Genomic DNA, 19,838 nt, shown 5'->3' with positions numbered 1-19,838 from the left:
CATCACCTGTGAGTATTCTTGCCAAAACTGTTTAAATGGAATCTTCTCAGAGTAAACAATTAGACAAACTCGGAATGTGGGATATTCTATAAAATAATCTGCCTACACTCACCCAAAAAAAAAAAAAAAACATGAGATTATTAGCTATCATATTATCTATAATCCAGAAAAGTAGGGGACCAACACATTCAAAACAGGTAAAAGCAAGAAGTATTATGCTATAATAGCTTGATGAAACATGATAACAACCATTTTTAATCATAAAATCTTCCTATAATACAGAAAATTTACAACATACCACTAAATAAAAAACTACCAAAACTGACAAAAATTTGCAATATGATGATAAGAAGGTGATATAAATTGCAACATGGGTTGAGACTTTCAGGGATGCTGGGATGGAGTGAATATATTTTGCATGTAGGACAGAAGTGAATCTTTGGGAGCAAAAGGGAGGAACTGTGAGAGATGGAATAATGGTCCCCTAAGGATGTCAATATCCTAATCCCCGAACCTATAAATATGTTAGGTTACACTACAAAGGTGAATTCAGGCAGCACATAGAATTAAGGTTGATCATCATCTAACTTGGGATGGGGAGATTATGCTGGAAATATCTAAATAGGACAGTATTATCACAAGGGTCTTTGTAAGTGAAAGAGGGAGGCAGAATAGAAAGTGCCCCAGTGACTGCTGACTCTGAAGCCAGAAGGGTGTCATGAGCCACATAATGTGGGCAGCCTCTTGATACCAGAAAAGGTAAAAAAAAAAAATTCTCTTCTAGACCTCCTAGAAAGGTATGCAGTCCTGCCAACATCTTGATTTCAGCCAAGTGAGACCTGTGTTGAAACAAACTGTAAGATAATGAATTTGTGTTGTTCTAGGCCACTAAGTTTGGAATAATTTGTTATAGCAGCAATAGAAAATCAATAAAGCTTATTCTATGACTGGACTAAAATGATCATCTGCAACTCTATCTACCTAACAAAGGAAAGAGTGAATCCTCTTGACAGAAAGATAACATCACCCAGAGCATCTATAATTTTTCATAAACAGTGTATAGCATTAAATAAAAAATTCTTGCCCACTAAAAGAAGTGAAGAAGGGAAGGAACAGGAGGAGAATGAGTGAATAAAAGACAAATAGACACTAGGATGATCTAAATATTGGTTTCATTAAATACAGACTTAAAAGTGGTAATAACATGTTCATGAAACTAGAGAAAAATATGCAAGAAACAAAAACAAAGGTGGCAATTTTCACAAAAGAAATAGTATCTATAAAAAACAAAACCAAAGGGATGCCTGGGTGGCTCAGTCATTAAGCATCTGCCTTCAGCTCAGGTCACAATCTCAGGGCTCTGGGATCAAATCCCACATTGAGCTCACTGCTCAATAGGGAGCCTGCCTCTCCCTCTGCCCTCCCCCTGCTTGTGTGCATTCTCTCTCTCTGTCTCTCTCAAATAAATAAATAAAATATTTTTTTAAATGAATAAAAAATAAATAGAAGTTCCAAAGAGAAAAACACAATTGAGGAACTCCGTGGATAGGTTTCACAGGAGATTATACACAGTAGAAAATGAGCTTAATAAATAGGAATAGAGATCAATAGATAATATTCTACTTTTCTGTAAGGTTTATCATTTCAAAAAAGAATGAGAGACATATAGGACACAACAAAAGATTCTAGTATATATGTAATGAGTGCCAGAAGGAGTTAAAAAGCAAAGCAGAGGCAGACAATATTCAAAGAGATAAAAGCCAGGAATTTTACAAATTGATGAAAGACATGCCCTACAAACCCCATGTACTGAAGAAACTCTGCAGTCCCCAAGCAGGATGAATAAAACAGAAACCACACTTACACACAGAATAGTAAAACTGCTAAAAAACAGTCCAGAAAAAAAAAATCTTTAAAAAAAAAAAAAGCAGAGGAGGTGTGCCTGGGTGGCTCAGTCGGTTAACCATCGGACTCTTGATTTCAGCCCCAGTCATGATCTCAGGGTCATGGATCAAGCCCCACACTGAGCTCTGCACTGGGTGTGGAGCCTGCTTGAGATTCTCTTTCTCCATTTCCTTCTGCCGCCCAACGCTTCCTCCCTCTCTTCCTCACCAATTTTAAAAAAAAAAAAAAAAGGGCAGAGAAAGAAGATACATTATCCTCAAAAAAGCAACAGTAAGACTAATAAAACTTGTAACAAATGATAAAGACATAAAAAGCAAACAAAAGACAATGAAATGACATTGTGCTTTAAAAAAAAGAAAAAAAAAGATAACCTACTATGCCATGCTTTGGGAAAAGAGCCTTCCAAAATCAAAGAAAAACAAAGGTATTTTAGGACAAAAATTGAGATGCCTCTTAGACAGCAGATAAACCCGAAAAGAAATATCAAAGGACATCTTCAGATTAAATGACAAATGTATTAGGAAGTATCTTTTTATCCATATAAAACAATTACCTGACAATAACCAATAAAACCTAGTCTCTTTTATTATTATATTAGTGTAATACACCAAATCCAAAGGAGGGAAAAAGTCCAAAGAGATGGATTTTTAATTTACTATAAAGCTTCTCAATGAGCAAAAAATGGGGAATCAAATAAAACAACACAGTAACGAGAATTTTTTGTTAGATCAATAGAATAAGTTTTGTTTATTTAAAAATGAACATATTTGGGATGCCTGGGTGGCTCAGTCAGTTAAGCTGCTGCCTTCGGCTCAGGCCATGATCCCAGAGTCCTGGGATCGAGTCCCACATTGGGCTCTTTGCTCTGCAGGGAGCCTGCCTCTCTCTCCACCTCTGCCCGCCACTCTGCCTACTTGTGCCTACTTGTGCGCTCGCTCGCTCTCGCTCTCTCTGACAAATAAATAAAATCTTGAAAAAATATATATGTTTTTAAAAAAGTTTTTTAAAGCACTAATCCACAAAGACAGAGAAGCAGTAAGAGTAGAAACACAACTCTGGAAACTGAAAGGTAAAAGAACAGGAACTCACTTAGACCAGAAAAAGCTAAAACCTAAGTCTTTTTTTTTTTAAGATTTTATTTATCTGACACAAGAGAGACAGATCACAAGTAGGCTCTACCTTGCTTGTGTTCTCCCTCCCTCTCTCTCTCTCTCTGACAAATAAACAAAGTCTTTTAAAAATAAATAAATAAATAAATAAAATTAAAAATCACTGCCTAATTCTAGGTAAATCTTTTGGATACAAGGTAATTCAAGTAAATCTTTTGGGTACAGAGATTTATGTTTTCTCTAAGAACTGTATAGTTTTCGCTCTTACATTTAGGTCTATAACCCATTTTGACCTAATGTTCGCATAGGATGTGATATAGGAGTCTAACTTCATTCTTTTACATGTGGATGTCCTGTTGTTTCAGCACCATTTGTTAAAAGGCTATTCCTTCTCCACTGATTGTACTGGAACCCTCATCAAAACCTGATCTATCATAAATGTAAGGGTTTCTGGATTCTCTATTCCATTGATCTATACATCCTGCTTTAGTGCCAATATCACACTGTCTTGATTACATAGCTTTGTAATATTTTTAAACTGGGAAGTGTACCCTCCAAATTTGTTCTTCTTTTTCCAGATTGTTTTGGCTATTCTGGGTCACTTGTATTTTCGTATGAATTTTAGGATCAGCTTGGAGCGCTCAAAGAAATTAGGTGGAAATTTTGATACGAGTTGTCTTTGGTCTATAAGAGAATAGGATTTGGGGAATATTAAGTAATCTTAAGTCTTCTGACCCGTGAACATGGAATATCTTTCCATTAATTTAGGTCTTTAATTTCTTTCAAGTAATGTTACATAGTTTTCAGTGTACAGTCTTGTACTTCTGTGGCTAAATTTATGCCCATGTATTTTATTCTTTCTTAATGCCACTGCTCAATGGAATGATTTTCATTGCCAGTACATAGAAATAGAAGTGATTGTTGTATACTGACCTTACATCCTGCTGGCTTGCTTAACTTATTAGTTCCAGCTGATTTTGGTGGGTTCCTTAAGATTTTCTATATACAAGATATTATAATCTGAAAGTAGAGATAGTTATACTACCATTTTTTTTATATGGATGCCTTTTATTTTTCTTTCCTGCCAAATACTCTGGCTATAACCCCCTCTACATCATGGAATAGAAGTGGAGAGAGTGAACTTTTATTCGTGATCATAAGGGAAAACGTTTAGTCTTTCACCTTTAAGTATGATGTTTGCTAGAAATGTTTCATAGATGCTCTTTACCACATTAAGAACCATATTCCTACTTTATTGAGTATTTTCACCACAAAAGTGTGGTGTATTGCTTTAATGTTTTTTTTCCCTGTATCTATTAAGATGATTATGTAATTTTTGTCCTTTATTCTATATCGACTGACTTTTGCATTCCTGGATAAATCCCACTTGGTCATGATGTACAATCCTTTTTATATGTTGCTATATTTGGTTTGCTAATATTTTGTTAAGGATTTTCATGTATTTATAAGGGATATCAGTCTGTTGTTTCCTTGTGATATCTTTGGCTTTGGAAGCAGGGGAATACTAGCCTCACAGAATGACTCAGTGATATCTCTTTTATTCATGGAAAAATTTGTAAAGGATTATTGTTATTCATTTTTAAACACCTGGAAGAATTCACTGGTAAAGCCATCTTGCCCTGGGTTTTCCCTTTGGGGAAACTTTTTTTTTTTTTTTTTAAAGTAGGTTCCACATCCAGTGTGAATCCAACGTGAGACCTGAACCCATACCCCCAAGATCAAGACCTGAGCCAACACCAAGAGTCAGATACTGAATGGAATGAACCACTCAGGCACCCCAGAGGAAGCTTTTTGATTATTAACTCAATATTTTTTTTCCATATTAGCCAAGTATCCACTTTTACATGAGGTCATATTTTTTCAAGACTAAATAGGTCCTTAATGCTATTTAATGTAATCTTTTATTATTTTTCCTTCAAAATATAAAGAGACTACTGATTTCACAATGAATTATCACAATCAGAGAGACTCCCCTCTAACTAGAGAACAGGCTATCAAGAATAATGGGTTATAATTGTGGAAATTGGTATTTTCTTCTTTAAGCAGAATTCATACTCCTCCTCAGTGTGTGAAACCCATTTTGTTCCTCAATATATCTCCTAATCCCCAAATAATGATGATGGCATTTTGATCACTCTATAGAAATATTATATATGCTTATTACCCACTATAACCAGCACACATTTTTTTCCCCTGTAGCATTACTAGGTTTGTGTCAATTTGTCCCTTTACTTTTGTCACCTGTGGCTGACTACAGTTGAAGTAGAAATCTGGTGTCTGGAAGAGATCACAACCATCTTTTATCTGGTAGGCCAATGTGAGGCTGGCCCCTGATGACATTCCTTTTTTTTCTTTTTCCATTTAAAAAACATTTTTTTAATTTAAACTCAATTAACATATAGTGTATTATTAGTTTCAGGGTAGAATTCAGTGATTCATCAAGTCTCATACAATAGCCAGTGCTCATTACATCACATTCCCTCCTCAATGTTCATCACCCTGCTACCCCATCCTCCTACTTTCCTTCCCTCCTGCAACCCTCAGTTTGTTTCCTATGATTAAGGGTTTCCTATGGTTTGTTCATTCTCTGATTTCGTCTTTTTTTTTTTAAGGTCTATTCAAATTTTCTATTTCTTCTTGAGTTGATTTCAATAAATAGATCGTATCGTTCTAGGAATATATCCATTTCATCTAGCTTATTGTCATAGAATTACTCACAGTATTCTTTATAACCCTTAGTATTTCTGTAGGACAAAAGCAGTGTTCTCCCTTTCATTATTGAGTCTTCTTTTTTTCTTGGTCAGACTACCTAAAGCCTTGCCGGTTTTATGGATCTTTTTGAAAAACTAACTTTTGGCTTCATGACTTTATTCCTACTGTTTCATTCTCTATTTTATTTCTGCTCCAGTCTTTTTTATTTCCTCCCTCTTCCTGTTTTACAATCAGTTTGCTAGTTCCTTTTCCTAGTTTAAGATAGATGGGTTTGAACATGATTTGAGATGATTTTAACATAGGTCTTTGCCGATATTAATGTCCCTCTAGGCACTGCTTTAGCTGCATCACATAAATTTTGGTATGTGATTTTGTTTTCATTGGTCTGAAAGTATTTCCTAATTTCCTTCATGATTTCTTCTTGGACTCACTGGTTATTTTATAGTATGTTACTTAATTTCCACATATTTGTGAATTTTTTGGATTTTTCTTCTGTTACTCATTTCTAATTTCATTTCATGGTGGTCAAAGAACATATGTTGCATGGTTTAAAGCCTTTCAAATTTACTGAAACTTTTTTAGTGGCCTAACATATAGTCTACGCTATATGTTTCGCATGCACTTGAGAAGAATGTGAATTCACTTTTGTTGTGTGACGTGTTCTATAGATTATATCTGTTATGATTATACCTATTACCTATTATTTATTATATATCTATCATTATCTTGTTGGGTTTGTAATGTTTATTTTGTTTTGTCTGTTTTTTTTCTTTGTTTTGTTTTTTGAGAAAGAGAGAAGAGAGAGCACAAACAGGGAGAGGGAGAAGCAGGCTCCCCACTAAGGAGGGATCCCCCCAATATGGGGCTCTACCTCAGGACCCTGGGCTCATGATCTGAGCCAAAGGCAGATGCTTAACTGACTGAGCCATCCAGGTGCCCTATTCTGTGGTTTATAGTGTTGTTCATATCTATTTCCTTGCTAACCTCCTGCCTAGTTGTTTTACCCATTACTGAAAGTATTTATGTCTTCAATTCTTATTACTGAACTGCCTGTCTCTTCCTTCAATTGTCAGTTTTGCCATATGTATTTTGTGCCTCTCCTAACTGCGTATTTATAGGTATTGTGTCTTCCTGATGGATTGACCTCTTTATCATTATAAAATGTCCTTTGTCTCTAGTAATTTTTGTCTTAAGGTCTATTTCAGCTGATATTAGTACAGTCATTGCAGCACTCTTCTGGGTACTGTTCACATGATTTATCCTTTTTATCCTTTTACTTTCAACCTATTTGTGTCTTTGAATCTAAAGTATGTTTCCTGCATGAGTTCAAGCCCCACACTAGGTGTGGAGATTATTTAAAAATGAATAAATAAAAATAAATGGTCATTTAAAAAAATAAAAGTAAAGTATGTTTCTTGTAAACAGTGTATAGTTGGAACATCATTGAAATTTTATAAGAAAAAGTTTTCAAGAAATAAGGGGAAAATACATTAAAAAGGCATACCCTTTTCTGAAACTGAAGAAAGTATTACAAAGACAAAATATATAAGAATAGCCATTAAATTTTTGGAAAAGAAAAAAAATAAGGGAGAACTTATCCCACCAGATACCAAGACAGACTCATTATGAAAATTATTATAACTGGGACGCCTGGGTGGCTCAGTTGGTTAAGCAGCTGCCTTCAGCTCAGGTCATGATCCCAGCGTCCTGGGATCGAGTCCCACATCGGGCTCCTAGCTCAGCGGGGAGCCTGCTTCTCCCTCTGCCTCTGCCTGCCATTCTGTCTGCCTGTGCTCGCTCTCTCCCCCCCCTCTCTCTGATAAATAAATAAAATTAAAAAAAATAAAATAAAAAAAAAAAAAGAAAATTATTATAACTAATATTAATGGTATTTGACAAATAGACAAATACATTAGTGAAAAAGAGCATAATACAGAAAAATATCCACATATGTATAGATGTATAATATTAAATCAATGGGGAGAAGATTAATTATTCAATAAAAGGTGTTAGGATAAGTGGCTTCCATTAGTAAGAAAACAAAATTAGATTCTCAAAACTAAAATCTAGTCACACTACATGAAACTGAAAATTACTATGAAATGATAGAAAAATATCCTATAAGTAATAATGGGATAGAGGAACTTTTCTAGGTAATACACAAAAACCCATTTGTAAATTTCTGTATGATTAAAAAAAAAAAAAAGCGCCATAAACAGACAATGCAAATTTAATTACTGCAACTAAAGCCTGTGGCTTGAGAAAGAGCATTAAAAAGTGAATTCACAAAAAAAAAAAAAAAAAAAAAAGTGAATTCACTTCCAGGTCCACCATTTGAAAGTCCCCCATTTAAAAAGTGAAATTTAGGGGCACCTGCGTGGCTGAGTGGGTTAAGGGTCTGCCTTTGGCTCAGGTCATAATGGGGTTCCCTGCTCAGCAAGGAGTCTGCTTCTCCCTCTGCATCCTCCCACCTCCCACCTCCCATCCCCCACCCCCACCCCCTGCCTGTACTTGCTCTCTCAGTCACTCTCTCTCTCAAATAAATAAACAAAATCTTTTTTTTTTTTTAAGTGAACTTGACTTCTCAAAATATCAGGCTTGAGTTTTTTTTAATTTTAAAAATGAAGATAATTCCTACCTCACAATATATTTTAATGTTAAATGAGGATAGCTATAAAAGCATCTAGTATGAAATCTGTTTACCACATTATAGAAGCTTGTTCTTATTTCAACTTAAGTTGGTATTACATTACATTATTACATTAAGTGAGGAATTACAAGTTACAATCAGGAATAGCAGGATTCCTGTATTTTGGTTCATGATAAAACTACTATATAATTATAATAATACTTCTATAATATTAAAAACTACTTCATAATAAGTGAAAACACATTTCCCCACATCCCTCACCCACTATGTTTGCCACGTAAAGACAGAAGATAAAGTGGCAATACAGCCAGGACCGGCACCCGTTTAAGAGCAAAACATAATCAATACAGATATAGTTAGATAGCTACATCTTATGTCATGTCTTTCACCCATTAAAACCTTTCTCCCCAAAATATATTTTCTAATATTTTTTTCCTAAGTTCTCCAATAAGTATCATATCTGAAACAGAATCTACAAATGAAAAACCTTCAGAATGGTACACAGTAAACACTGCTAAGGATAAAACATAAATGTATATCCAGTAAAGACTGAAATTTCGAAGACTTGTTAATGCCAAAATTTTTATTTTTGAAAACTGCTTAGAGCAAAACTGTTTCACAATTCAGAAAGTGCAAATTAATTACTTCCTGTGAACCATAGTAAGATTAAAAAAAGGAAAGGCACAATTTTTTTAAAAATTTTATAAAATTCTAAAGACCAACTACATAATTAATTCAGAGTTCAAACAAATTCAAAGTTCTCCAAAATATGTTGGTCAAAACGGAAAATTCCCACTTAAAAGTAAAGTATGCTTAGACACATGTACTTTCTTGTAGATTTTTAGATGAATAAGATTTTGACCTTTAGACTGGTTTTTAAAAAACTATAAAGGAAATTTTTAGTTACACAAAATTACACAATGAAATGTGCCTTTCAATCTAAAGACAAAACAAACAAAAAAATGTTCATTGGAATGTAAGAGTAACCATTGGTTTTATTCAAATTACTAAAAACAATGTTGCAATAAGCAACATCCTTCTCTCCCTATTTCAACCAATCCCTATTTTCCTTATGAACTTAGCAGGCAAATTAATGTTTAGAACTTGAACACTGCTGAAATTTTTCTTCAGCAAGATCTACCTTCTGCATCAATTCTACAGCACCCAAGGCAGTTATACCCCCATGCCAGACTTAAATTTCCTTAAGAATCATTTATAGAGGAAAATAAAAGTAAGAATTAATATTAAAACAACACAACAGATCAGAACACTACAAAAATAGTGCAGCTGCCTTGCTATCAAAAAGCAAAAAGAGGGAACCTGGGTGTCTCAGTCAGTTAAGTGTCTGCAGCAGGCGTTGGGGGAAGTCAGCATGGAGCTTCTCCCTCACCCCCCACATTTTCTCTCTCTCAAATAAGTAAAATCTTTTAAAAGTAAAATCTTTTCAAAAAAAGATTTTAAAAAAAGCAAAACCAAAAACAAGCTCACCCCTCACAAATTTTCTTTTCTAATATGAAAGTTTCAATATATCACTCACAAAATGCATATACTTTTAAAAGTCAAGTTTCTCTTATACATAAAGAATATGGATAAAAGAATTCTAAAATATTCTTTTCAAATGCTATACAAACTTACACAGTAATGGGGTTATAGAAAGACTGGAAAAATTAGGAACGTGAGCGACGAGACTTTTATTTCTTGGCATACTTCCATCTATTACAAATCTTATCTAGTTCCAAAAATGTATACCAGATATTGGGAGTTCTTTGAATCTTGATTTCTCTTCCCAGCTTGCAGCCAACAATAACTGGAAGCAACTGGAATAACTGGAAGCAACTCTTTTAAAAAAATCTCTAATACTGAATTAAAATAGGATATTATATTCAAGTTTAACAAAGTTCACTACAATATTCCATACAACTTAATCAGTATCTTTCCCTCTTATTTTACATTCAATGATTCCTTTCTTTCAAAAACAAAGACATCACATGGTTTGTGAACACCACCAGTGGTTACAAGTATTTCCTTATCACTTCCCTCAACTTGATTTTTTTAAAAAATCAAACTTAAAATGAAGTAAATTAACAGAAGCCACATTTTCTAGGGGGGAAAATGCTGTGTTACTTCATTAAAAAAACAAACAGCCAAGTCATATAAATAAAAATTCACAAAAAGCAGAATCTTCTGAGGTACACTTTAAAAATTACTTCATTTGCCACATAGTCTGGATTCTAACCTGCAAAGCTGTCCTAAGCAAGTCATGTGTGTCCCCTCGGGTCCTTTTAATTCACACCCAACACAACTTTCAAAAACTAATACCAACAACAGCTATTAAACCAGACGCAGCCTTTTACAACCAACAGTCCTAAGCTCCAAATAAAATTAACACCCTCCTCAAAAAAAAAAAAAAAAAAAGCAAAAGTCAAAATAAAACAAAAAAAAGTTCTTAAACTTTCTCTTAGAAGTAGGAGTTCCTCGGTTTTACAGTTTTTTTCTTGTCAGTGGAAAGAGAATGGGAAATCAGTGATAAGAATAAGAACAGTTAGTTCCCAAGAGAAGGATGCAGGAATTTACAACTCAGGCTTGGCCTAGAGATCAGCAGGCAAATACACACCAATGCTCAGGGAAAAGCTTTCAAGAAATGTCATTATCTAACGCCAGTCCTAAGGCCTCATTTTTTTAAGGCCTAAGGACAGCCCTATACGTGCACCGTACAACACAATCTATCAAAACTATTCTCCAAAAACAATTCCGGAGTTTCCCAAGATGCCCGAAACGTAAAGAGCAAGTCCTGTAGACACCCGCAGGACCGCCTCCTCTCACAGGAGAGGGAGGCCAACTCCTGTGAAGACGAGGGCCACCACGTCAGTTTCGGTGACAGATCCACTGGGAGCATCCGACCGTGATCCGCGCCCTCCCGGGCCGACGCTGCTGCAAGAGGAACAGACATGCAATCTTCAGGGCCCTCCTACTTCCGTTCTCAAAACAGAAATGCACAGTTTCTCCTAGTCCTCACCGCTCAGCCCCGTGCCTCTCAGCGGGGAGAGCTCAAGTGGAAAGAAGAGCGGTCTCTGACCAGGGTGGATAGAACGCGCTTAGTCAAAGCATTTCCCCCCCGCGACTCCGGGGGCAACCGCCAGCGCCTCCCTGAGCGCCCCTGCCCCGGGCAGGGGACACGCAGGCAGCAGCAGCCCCAGGTCGCCCCACTCCTTCCTCCCCGGAGTAAGGGGAGCGGAAAAGCGCAAAGAGGAACTAAGTGAACTGCAAAAGGGTGCCCTGCAAGCTCCTCAAGGAGGGGGTGGGGTGCGAGTGGAAACGGGAAGGAGCGGAAGGAAGGGGCAAGGAGCAGCCAGAGGAAGGGGACGAGAGCGCGCGCCCGCAAAGGGCACGACTCTCCGGGGACGCGGCTGCACCCTGGTTCCTCGAAGCGTACCGGTGCTCCCGGCCTCCCGAGCGCTCCTCCCCGGGCAGAGGCCGAGGAAGCGAGAAGAGGACCTCCTCGGCCCAGCCTCAGCCCTCAGCAAGGGTCGGTCCGGGCTGCAGTGCCCTGGCCCGGTCCGGAGCTGCAACAACGGCCGCTGGCCTCGTCAGAAGACGCGGACCGCAGGGCCCTCCGCGAGCTCAGCGGGCCGGCTTTCACGCCCCCATCCCCGAGGGGTGGGGGCCGCTCCGGGGTGACGGCAGCCCGGCGCCCGGCGGCCTCGCCGGTTACCTGAAGCGGGGCGAGTCCTTCAGACACTCTTCGAAATCCACCGTCATCTTCATCCTGCCTCCGCCTCGCCTCGAAGGCGGCGCTGGAAGAGCCGAGAGAGCCGCGGGAGCGGCTGCGCTGGGGACCCAGACAGCGACGGCGAGCGCACGGCCGCGACTAGCGCTGCGCGGAGCTGCGGAGGGCGCCTTGCCCGCTGGTCATAGCAGCCGCGAGGACGGTGGCAGCAGCGGCGGCTCGTCAGGCCCCAGTCCGGCCCCTCTTCCTCCCGCCCCCAGCCGAGCGCCGGTCACAGGGAAACCGCCCGGGAGTGACAGCCTCCGCCAGCCAGCCACGAACCCGGCGGCCGGTGGGTGGGGCTTCCGGCAGCACCGCCCGCGGGCGCTCCGGCAACGCACCTGAGCGACGGTAGTTCGAGCCAATGAACAGCGCGACCGTGGGTGCCGCCTTGCCACCACAGTCCCCGAGGGCCAACCGGGATGCGCAGGAGTCGTTAGGCGGGACGCGCCCGTTGCTGGGAGGCCGGCTGCTGAGGCTCCTTGGGAAGGAAGTCACGTGGCTGAGCGCCGCGCTTCCCGCGGAGCCCCCGCCTCTTCTCAGCCCCGCCCTACCGAGCTGCCAACGCGGAGGAGCCGCCGCCTGCAGGTCTGAGGACTCCTACAGCTTTGGCAGAATTCTGAAGAGTAGAAATTATCAAAGGAGGAGATAAACTGATCCGCCGCCTCCTTGTTACAGAAAATGAGGTCGGGAGAGAAGTGAGGGTATCCTTAATGACAAAATCCCTTCCTTCACTTACTGACTTCATCTCTTAATAACTTGGAAATCTCTCCCACGTTTGTCTTCTCATATAACTAAGAGACTACTTCCTGAAGGAGCTGGTGTTTGGGGCGAGCATGGAAAGATCAGGATTCCGACAGGCAGGCGAAGTAGGGCGTTTGGTGCGGAGGCAACGCTTTCAAACTCGAAGACAGTCCTCCTTACTGATAACTTTTCTCTCAGTAGCTTTCACCGGTTCAAAGAAGTTAGGGTTGTGAAAATCAGCCTCACTTCCTTATTTGCCACACCAGCCCACTGGTCCACAGTTGGTTCTAGGAGCCCTCCAAGATATGCATCATCTGATCCGACGAGGCAGGTATTTACCATACTTCTGGTTTTAAACCATACTTCTGGTTTTAATATAACATCGACTGTTTAAAAAAAAATCACAACAATAGATCCATTTTATTTAAGTGGAACCCAACCTAAAAAGCATAAGAATATCCATAAAATGGAAGGAAATGTAACAGTATAGAGGCTCTGAGCGAGAGCTTGCAGGCAAACTTTCTGGTTTTGCCTCCTATCTTTTCTTCCTGTAAAATGAAGCTGATAGAGTTGCCCTGAAGCTGAAGTAAGAACTCTGAACACAACACAGTGCCACATAGTAACCATTCAGTAAATGCTGGCTATTATCATAATTGTACCACTTTATTCTTCAGTGCTATAATCAAAGTTTAAATGTAAGCCTTCTCACTTCTACTGCCTAAAGTCTTATATAACCATTTTGACCATCTGGCTAAGTGTAGCTCGATGGTAGGATGGTAGGATGTTTTACATAACCACTGGTTGTATCTTGATCTCTTTAGCACCTTTTAGAAGTTAACAATATAATTTTGAGACATTTCAAAGAATATACAAGCATTATATATGTTTCTTCTTTGGTTATAAACTTGGTTTCTTTTTTTATTTTTTTAAGGTTTTTTTTTTTAAATTCTAATTAGTTAACATACAGGTCTTATATTGATTTCGGGTTTACAATATGGTGATTCAGCACTTCCATATGTCACTGTGCTCATCAGGACAAGTGCACTCCTTAATCCCCATCACCTATTTCACCCATCCCCCCCTAACAATGATCAGTTTTTTCTCTATAATTAAGAAGCTGTTTCCTGATCTCTCTCTCTCTCTCATTTTTTTCCCTTTGCTTATTTGTTCTTGTTTCTTAAATTCCACATATGAGTGAACTCATATGGTAATTGGTTTCTTTTTTATTTTTTTTTAAGATTTTATTTATTTATTTGGGGCACCTGGGTGGCTCAGTGGGTTAAGCCGCTGCCTTCGGCTCAGGTCATGATCTCAGGGTCCTGGGATCGAGTCCCGCATCGCCTGCTTCCCTCTCTCTCTCTCTCTCTGCCTGCCTCTCAGTCTACTGTGATCTCTCTCTGTCAAATAAATAAATAAAATATTTTTTTAAAGATTTTATTTTTTTTAAGAAATATTTATTTATTTATTTAAAAAGATTTTATTTATTTATTTGACAGACAGAGATCAGAGGCAGGCAGAGACATAGGAAGGGAAGCAGGCTCCCCGCTGAGCAGAGAGCCCGATATGGGGCTCAATCCCAGGACCCTGGGATCATGACCTGAGCAAAAGGCAGAGGCCCTAACCCACTGAGCCACCCAGGTGCCCCAGTTTCTTTTTTAAATTGAATTGTATATCCCTGGAATCTACCCACCTTCTTTTGATAACTGGAAACCATTGGCAGTTAAGACTTAAGTGTCCTCAGACAGTTTAGTTGGTCAAGCCAACCTCTTCTAGATTTATAACTTCTGTGTCAGACTTGGAGAGTTGGCCATTTCTACATTTAATTGTATTCCTGATGCATGACAGCTAACCTGTATATACAATAACTTGTTTCAATGCTTCAACATAGTGTAACCTTTTGGAAGAGGCCTAACTTGACACTTTGGGATTCAAAATTAAAATTCAGCTGCCTGGCACCATCAATGAAAATAACTCAACTAAGCTAATCGTTAATAATGAACATTTTCTTTCTGCAGACAGCTAAATTTATGTACATCCAGTTAGTGTAATGCTGTCAAAAAATTTTTTTTTCTGGGGCGCCTGTGTGGCTCAGTGGGTTGAAGCCTCTGCCTTCAGCTCAGGTCATGATCCCAGAGTCTTGGGATGGAGCCCCGCATTGGGCTCTCTGCTCAGCGGGGAGCCTGCTTCCTCCTCTCTCTCTGCCTGCCTCTCTGCCTACTTATGATCTCTGTCTGTCAAATAAATAATAAAATAATTTTTTTTTAATTTTTTTCTGCCCTGTGGTAAACCAAGCATTTGGGGTTGTCAACCATAGGGTATGTCCTAAATTTGAAAATACTGGAAGTGGGTTAGGGTGGGAATAGTGAGTCTTAGAAGTATAATACTATTATTCTTTGACTAATGAAAACCAGGGCCCCAAGGTATAGAAATAACTGGCTGGGAGACTCAAGCTAACTACGGTCCCATGTCACCAGACTCTTAACAGCAAACCACCCGTTGTCCCCTCTAGAATTTAGTCTACGGCCATACCACCCTGAACGCGCCCGATCTCGTCTGATGTCGGAAGCTAAGCAGGGTCGGGCCTGGTTAGTACTTGGATGGGAGAATTTGGCCTTTATAGGTGTGGCTCTATCCCCCTGTGAAACAGCTCCTTTTCATCCATTTCATTTTAAAGATGCAGCTCAAATGCCACTTCTTTCAGGAAGCCTTCTCAGTTTGCCAAAATACAGACCTCTCTTTTCAACACACAGTGAAAGTTAGTAAGGGATATAAGTGATCAGACCTTAAATCTCACAAATATCTTTTCCCCCGACTTCCCAGTCCCTTCCTCCGAAACCTCTGGAACCCTGTGTACTCATAGCCCTTCCTTCCCAGAATACTTCTGATTTCCTCTGAGGATTTTTTTTTTTTTTTAGATTTTATTCATTTATTTAGAGAGAGAGCACGTGCGCATGCGCGTGCACATGTTGGGGTATGGGCAAAAAGGGAGAGGGAGCAAGAATCCCAACCAGACTCCCAAGCTGAGCAGTAAGCCCATCATGGGGCCCAATCTCACAACACTCGGATCATGACCTGAGCCAAAATCAAGAGTGACACACTCAAACGACTGAGCCACCCAGCCACCCATACTCTGAAGATACTTTTAACCGTATATCCTCTTGAGTAGAAATTGTTCATTACCCTTTCCCTGATCCCCTTGGCCAGGATACATTGTCAGCAAGAATCTAACTCTTGACAACTTAACAACTTAACACTCCACCTTCATACAAGAATTCCTTTTGGGGGCCTAATGCCATCTAGCTACACCACTGTCTTACTGTCCTCGTTGCTCTTCTCTACTAATTTCTCACTCACTTCCTGCCTTAGCCTGGCTAGAGCCTGGAGTTATGATGAAGGTAACTATGGGCAGCTACTGGAACTGGGTAACTAAAAAACCCAGACACCTGTGGGAACTGGTTCCCTTCTCCTGGTAGCTGTATCCTCAGTCTTTCTCACCTACTGCCCAACTCTCAGCAGGTGGCCTCTCTGCTCTGTGTAGGTTCTAGTCCTCTGGGAGACTAGCTGGCATATAATCCCTCATTGCTACTGGTTTCTTCAACAAACTAGGTGTTGGATGGCTATGGGGGCCCAAGCAGATGATGTAAGTGAATGAAGCTGGCCTGGTGTAAGCAGCCTAGAGGGGCAGTGACTCAGATGAAGAGGGAAGCGTGTGCCCTGTGTAACTGCTCAGCTCCAGGATGTTTTTGCCATATCAGACCTTCAGATTCTATAAGAGAAGCCAAATAGCCAGATTTCAGTGTGGAACCTCCCCAATTTTCAAATGTTGGCAACACTTTCAGAATATTAGAAAACATTGCGCAGGTCACAAAAATAAATTTCAGAGCCACTCTGCAACTGCTGTGTATTTTTTTTTTTACAATTCTTGATGTATCCTTTCAACCTTTGCTCCTGGACCTTATCGCTTTAATCTGTTTCCTAATTCCCAGATCCCAGGAGAAAACAGATTAACCCAGCTCATCTTTTCATCAGAGGTCACACAGGTCCCCAGCCAGCAAATAGAAGGGTCGGATTACCCAATTTAATCATTCCTACAGGAAGGTGGGTCAGGATGGAGGCCACAGGACAGTTGCCTAATAGACAAGGCAATTTCCCCAAAAGAGAGTATTAGTCCCATAAAACAAAGCTGGCAAACTCTCATGTTTGGCCTCTGACTCACAGTCCTCCACCCCAACTCCTGCCACCAGCTAAGGTGATTTAAACATTCACTCATCCTTTCTTCATTTAATAGTATCCATTAAGCAGGTATGCTGGCCAGACACCATGGCAGGCTCTGAGGTTTACACGTGAGATAAAACAGTGTTTCCCCTCTAGAGCTCTGAGAGCTGCTCATACTCAAGACAGCCGTTTCTCCTGGAGAAGGAAATAGGGTTCTTATATCTTGCAGCCATACGGAATCTTGAAAAAGTAAGAGGAAAGGAAAGGTGAGGAAGGTTTTTCCAAGGACCTTTAGTCACAGGGAACTGTGTGGCTAGTAAAAGTAAACAGTGACCAGATACAAAGGATTTTGCCACCCTAAAAAATTCGTATTTTAAGGCAATGGGAAGCCATTGGAAGAATTTAAGCCTGCAGTGACACAAAACAGTTTGACTATTAAAGGAGAGTACCTCAAGGGGCTGGGGCTATCAGGACTGAGACCAAACACATAGCAGTCAAGAGGTTTTCAACCAAGGCCATTGCAATCAGAAGATGTTTAGGCAACAAAATCAAAAGGATCAACTAAATGTGAGGGAGGAAAAAAAGACTAAACTCCCAGGTTGACTCCAGGTTTCAAGTTAGAGAATGATTGGTAGGACGTGGTGCTGTCATCTATAGAGAGGAGAAAATTTGTCTCTTTGTCTCAAAATATGTCACTTTGGACAGTCCTTAAATATTCCCACCTTAAACCTCATCTCACCCATTCCATTCACAAGCTCGGCCTCAAATGTCTCCTGCTGTCTCACTCAAATACATTCATTTCAGACACCCCAACCCTGCCCCAGGACTCTCTTTATCTCCTAGGCTGTGGGTATCCACGGGTCTTGCCTTCCTCCACCACCTCAACAACTCCATTGCAATGCCCCCAAACCTCTTCTCAGGTCCTGCCATGACCATGTGACATACCCAGCACTAGATCAAAACAAGCATTTCCTTTTTGTTTCCCCCTCCTAGTTTCTGAGCAATACTAGTCACAATTTATATCTCAAAGCAGTGGAAGCCATTGGAAAAATTTTAAGCCAGGGAGTGTGATGTGATCTGATTTGTATTTTAAAGGGAGCAGGGTAGGCAAAAGGTGAAAGCTTTTAACGCAAGTCCTGGACACAACATACTTAGGGTTTTCAACTGTCTTTGTATTATTTATCTGTGGTCTGATCCCTGGCCTGCTGGTGCAATGGCTATTCTGAAACTTGCCATCCAAGCTGTGGCCCACGTCTCTCATAAACTGTAGATAATTTTGACTCTTCACAAAGAAAATAGGAATCACTGGGTGGGAACATTCTCCTAGCCCTGACCCACATTCTCAAGCACTTTCCCATCTTCTTTACTTCTTATCCATCTATCTCAAAGGAAAAGTGCCCCTCTTCCTTGTGCTCTAGATCTCATATCTTCCATTCTCCTCTGAGAATGGCTCTATCAATTATCCTCTTTCTCTGCATGCTCAGCCTTTCTCTCAAATGACCTTTCTTTTCTCTTTGAAGACAAGAGAAAGAAAAGCATACACCCTCTGTATCAGAAAGGATCTGTGTGTGCACATGCACTTGTGTGTGTATATAAGAGACACTATTTGAGTGAGGCAAAAATAAAGAGTTCATTATTAGATAGGATGGTTTTACCCTAAGCCCATGATAGGCCATGGACGTTGGGAAGGATTTGGAACCAGGACCTGTAAAACCTGGATGCTGCTTCCTTTCCATCCTTTCCACACATACTGCGCCCTTCTGAAATTTTCACCTGATTCTCTAGGTCCAGCTCTTAAGATGAACCGAAAAACTAGAGAGAAAGTATCTTCTCTCTTGGCCCAAATTATCAATTTCTTAGGGAACTATTAGCCTAGCTGGGGTGATGTACCCCATCAAGGGTCAATCAACTACAGCAAGGGGGCAGTGTGTACATACATGGCTTCCAGAAGCCCACCCCTATAACCTGTGTTAGGGGATCAGTTAGCAAAGAAGGGAGACATATGAAATGAACAAATTCCCCTTTGGCTATGGCCAAATCTCCCTCCACTGCTTTCTAAGACTCTTAGAAGTACAGCCTCCCTGTTTTCTCCTCCTATTCATTCCACTATGCACCGCATTCTCTTCTCCACTCCCTACCCACCCCCACCAACTGTTTTCAGTAAGGCCACTCTCCATTTGACAAACCAAAGGATGCTTTTCAGTACTTGTTTTTCCTGATATCACATTAGCACCTGACACTGTTTGCAGCCTTTTCATCTTGGAAAACTCATGCTTATAATTCTTCACTGCCTACAGCTATGATTTTTAAACTTTCCTTAATCACGGAATCCTTTGTTGAAAAGAAAAAGTCTTTCACCCTTGCTCACCATTAAATGGATAATAGTGAAGCTGATAGGGTTGAAATGGATGGGAGAGGCAGAGCCCTGCCCACCTTGCTTCACTCCCCACCCCGGATGACTCACTGGTAGGCTCCAAGGGGTGTTAGAGCTCCACTGAGAAATACATAATTTGGAAACCACAGATCTGTTGGGTAAGTTCCCAATTTCTTAATTTTAAATGTAAGGTTCCTTTAGTATCCAGCACCCACCAACCTTTCCTGTCTTCATTGCTGCCAATCTGTCTACTCTAAACGGGTTTATCCATCCACAAAGGAATTCTCAGGGGCTTCTGTGTGCTGCTTTCTCAGTGCCCCCTCGTGCACCATGTCTCCTCTG

At 40.2% G+C, this 19,838-nt stretch overlaps 1 protein-coding gene across 4 annotated transcripts in view; it reads right to left on the bottom strand.

Moving 5' to 3' along the window:
* The window catches only part of ACAP2 (ArfGAP with coiled-coil, ankyrin repeat and PH domains 2), a 147,646-nt gene extending 135,209 nt beyond the window's left edge, over positions 1–12,437 (bottom strand). The window contains exon 1 of one of the 4 annotated variants that reach the window (XM_059391248.1): positions 12,110–12,437. In XM_059391248.1, the coding sequence (XP_059247231.1) occupies positions 12,110–12,162 (53 nt within the window). In that variant the 5' untranslated portion in view covers positions 12,163–12,437. The remainder of the gene's footprint in view (positions 1–12,109) is intronic. The other 3 variants (XM_059391249.1, XM_059391250.1, XM_059391251.1) reach the window with 3 other exon arrangements.
* Between the last annotated feature and the right edge of the window lie 7,401 nt (positions 12,438–19,838).

The sequence above is a fragment of the Mustela nigripes genome, chromosome 2, assembly GCF_022355385.1.
Source record: "Mustela nigripes isolate SB6536 chromosome 2, MUSNIG.SB6536, whole genome shotgun sequence".
In the NCBI taxonomy this organism is placed as follows: Eukaryota; Metazoa; Chordata; class Mammalia; order Carnivora; family Mustelidae; genus Mustela; species Mustela nigripes.
The sequence above is the reverse complement of the archived record's forward strand: the minus strand, read 5'-3'. Positions and strand labels throughout refer to the sequence as shown.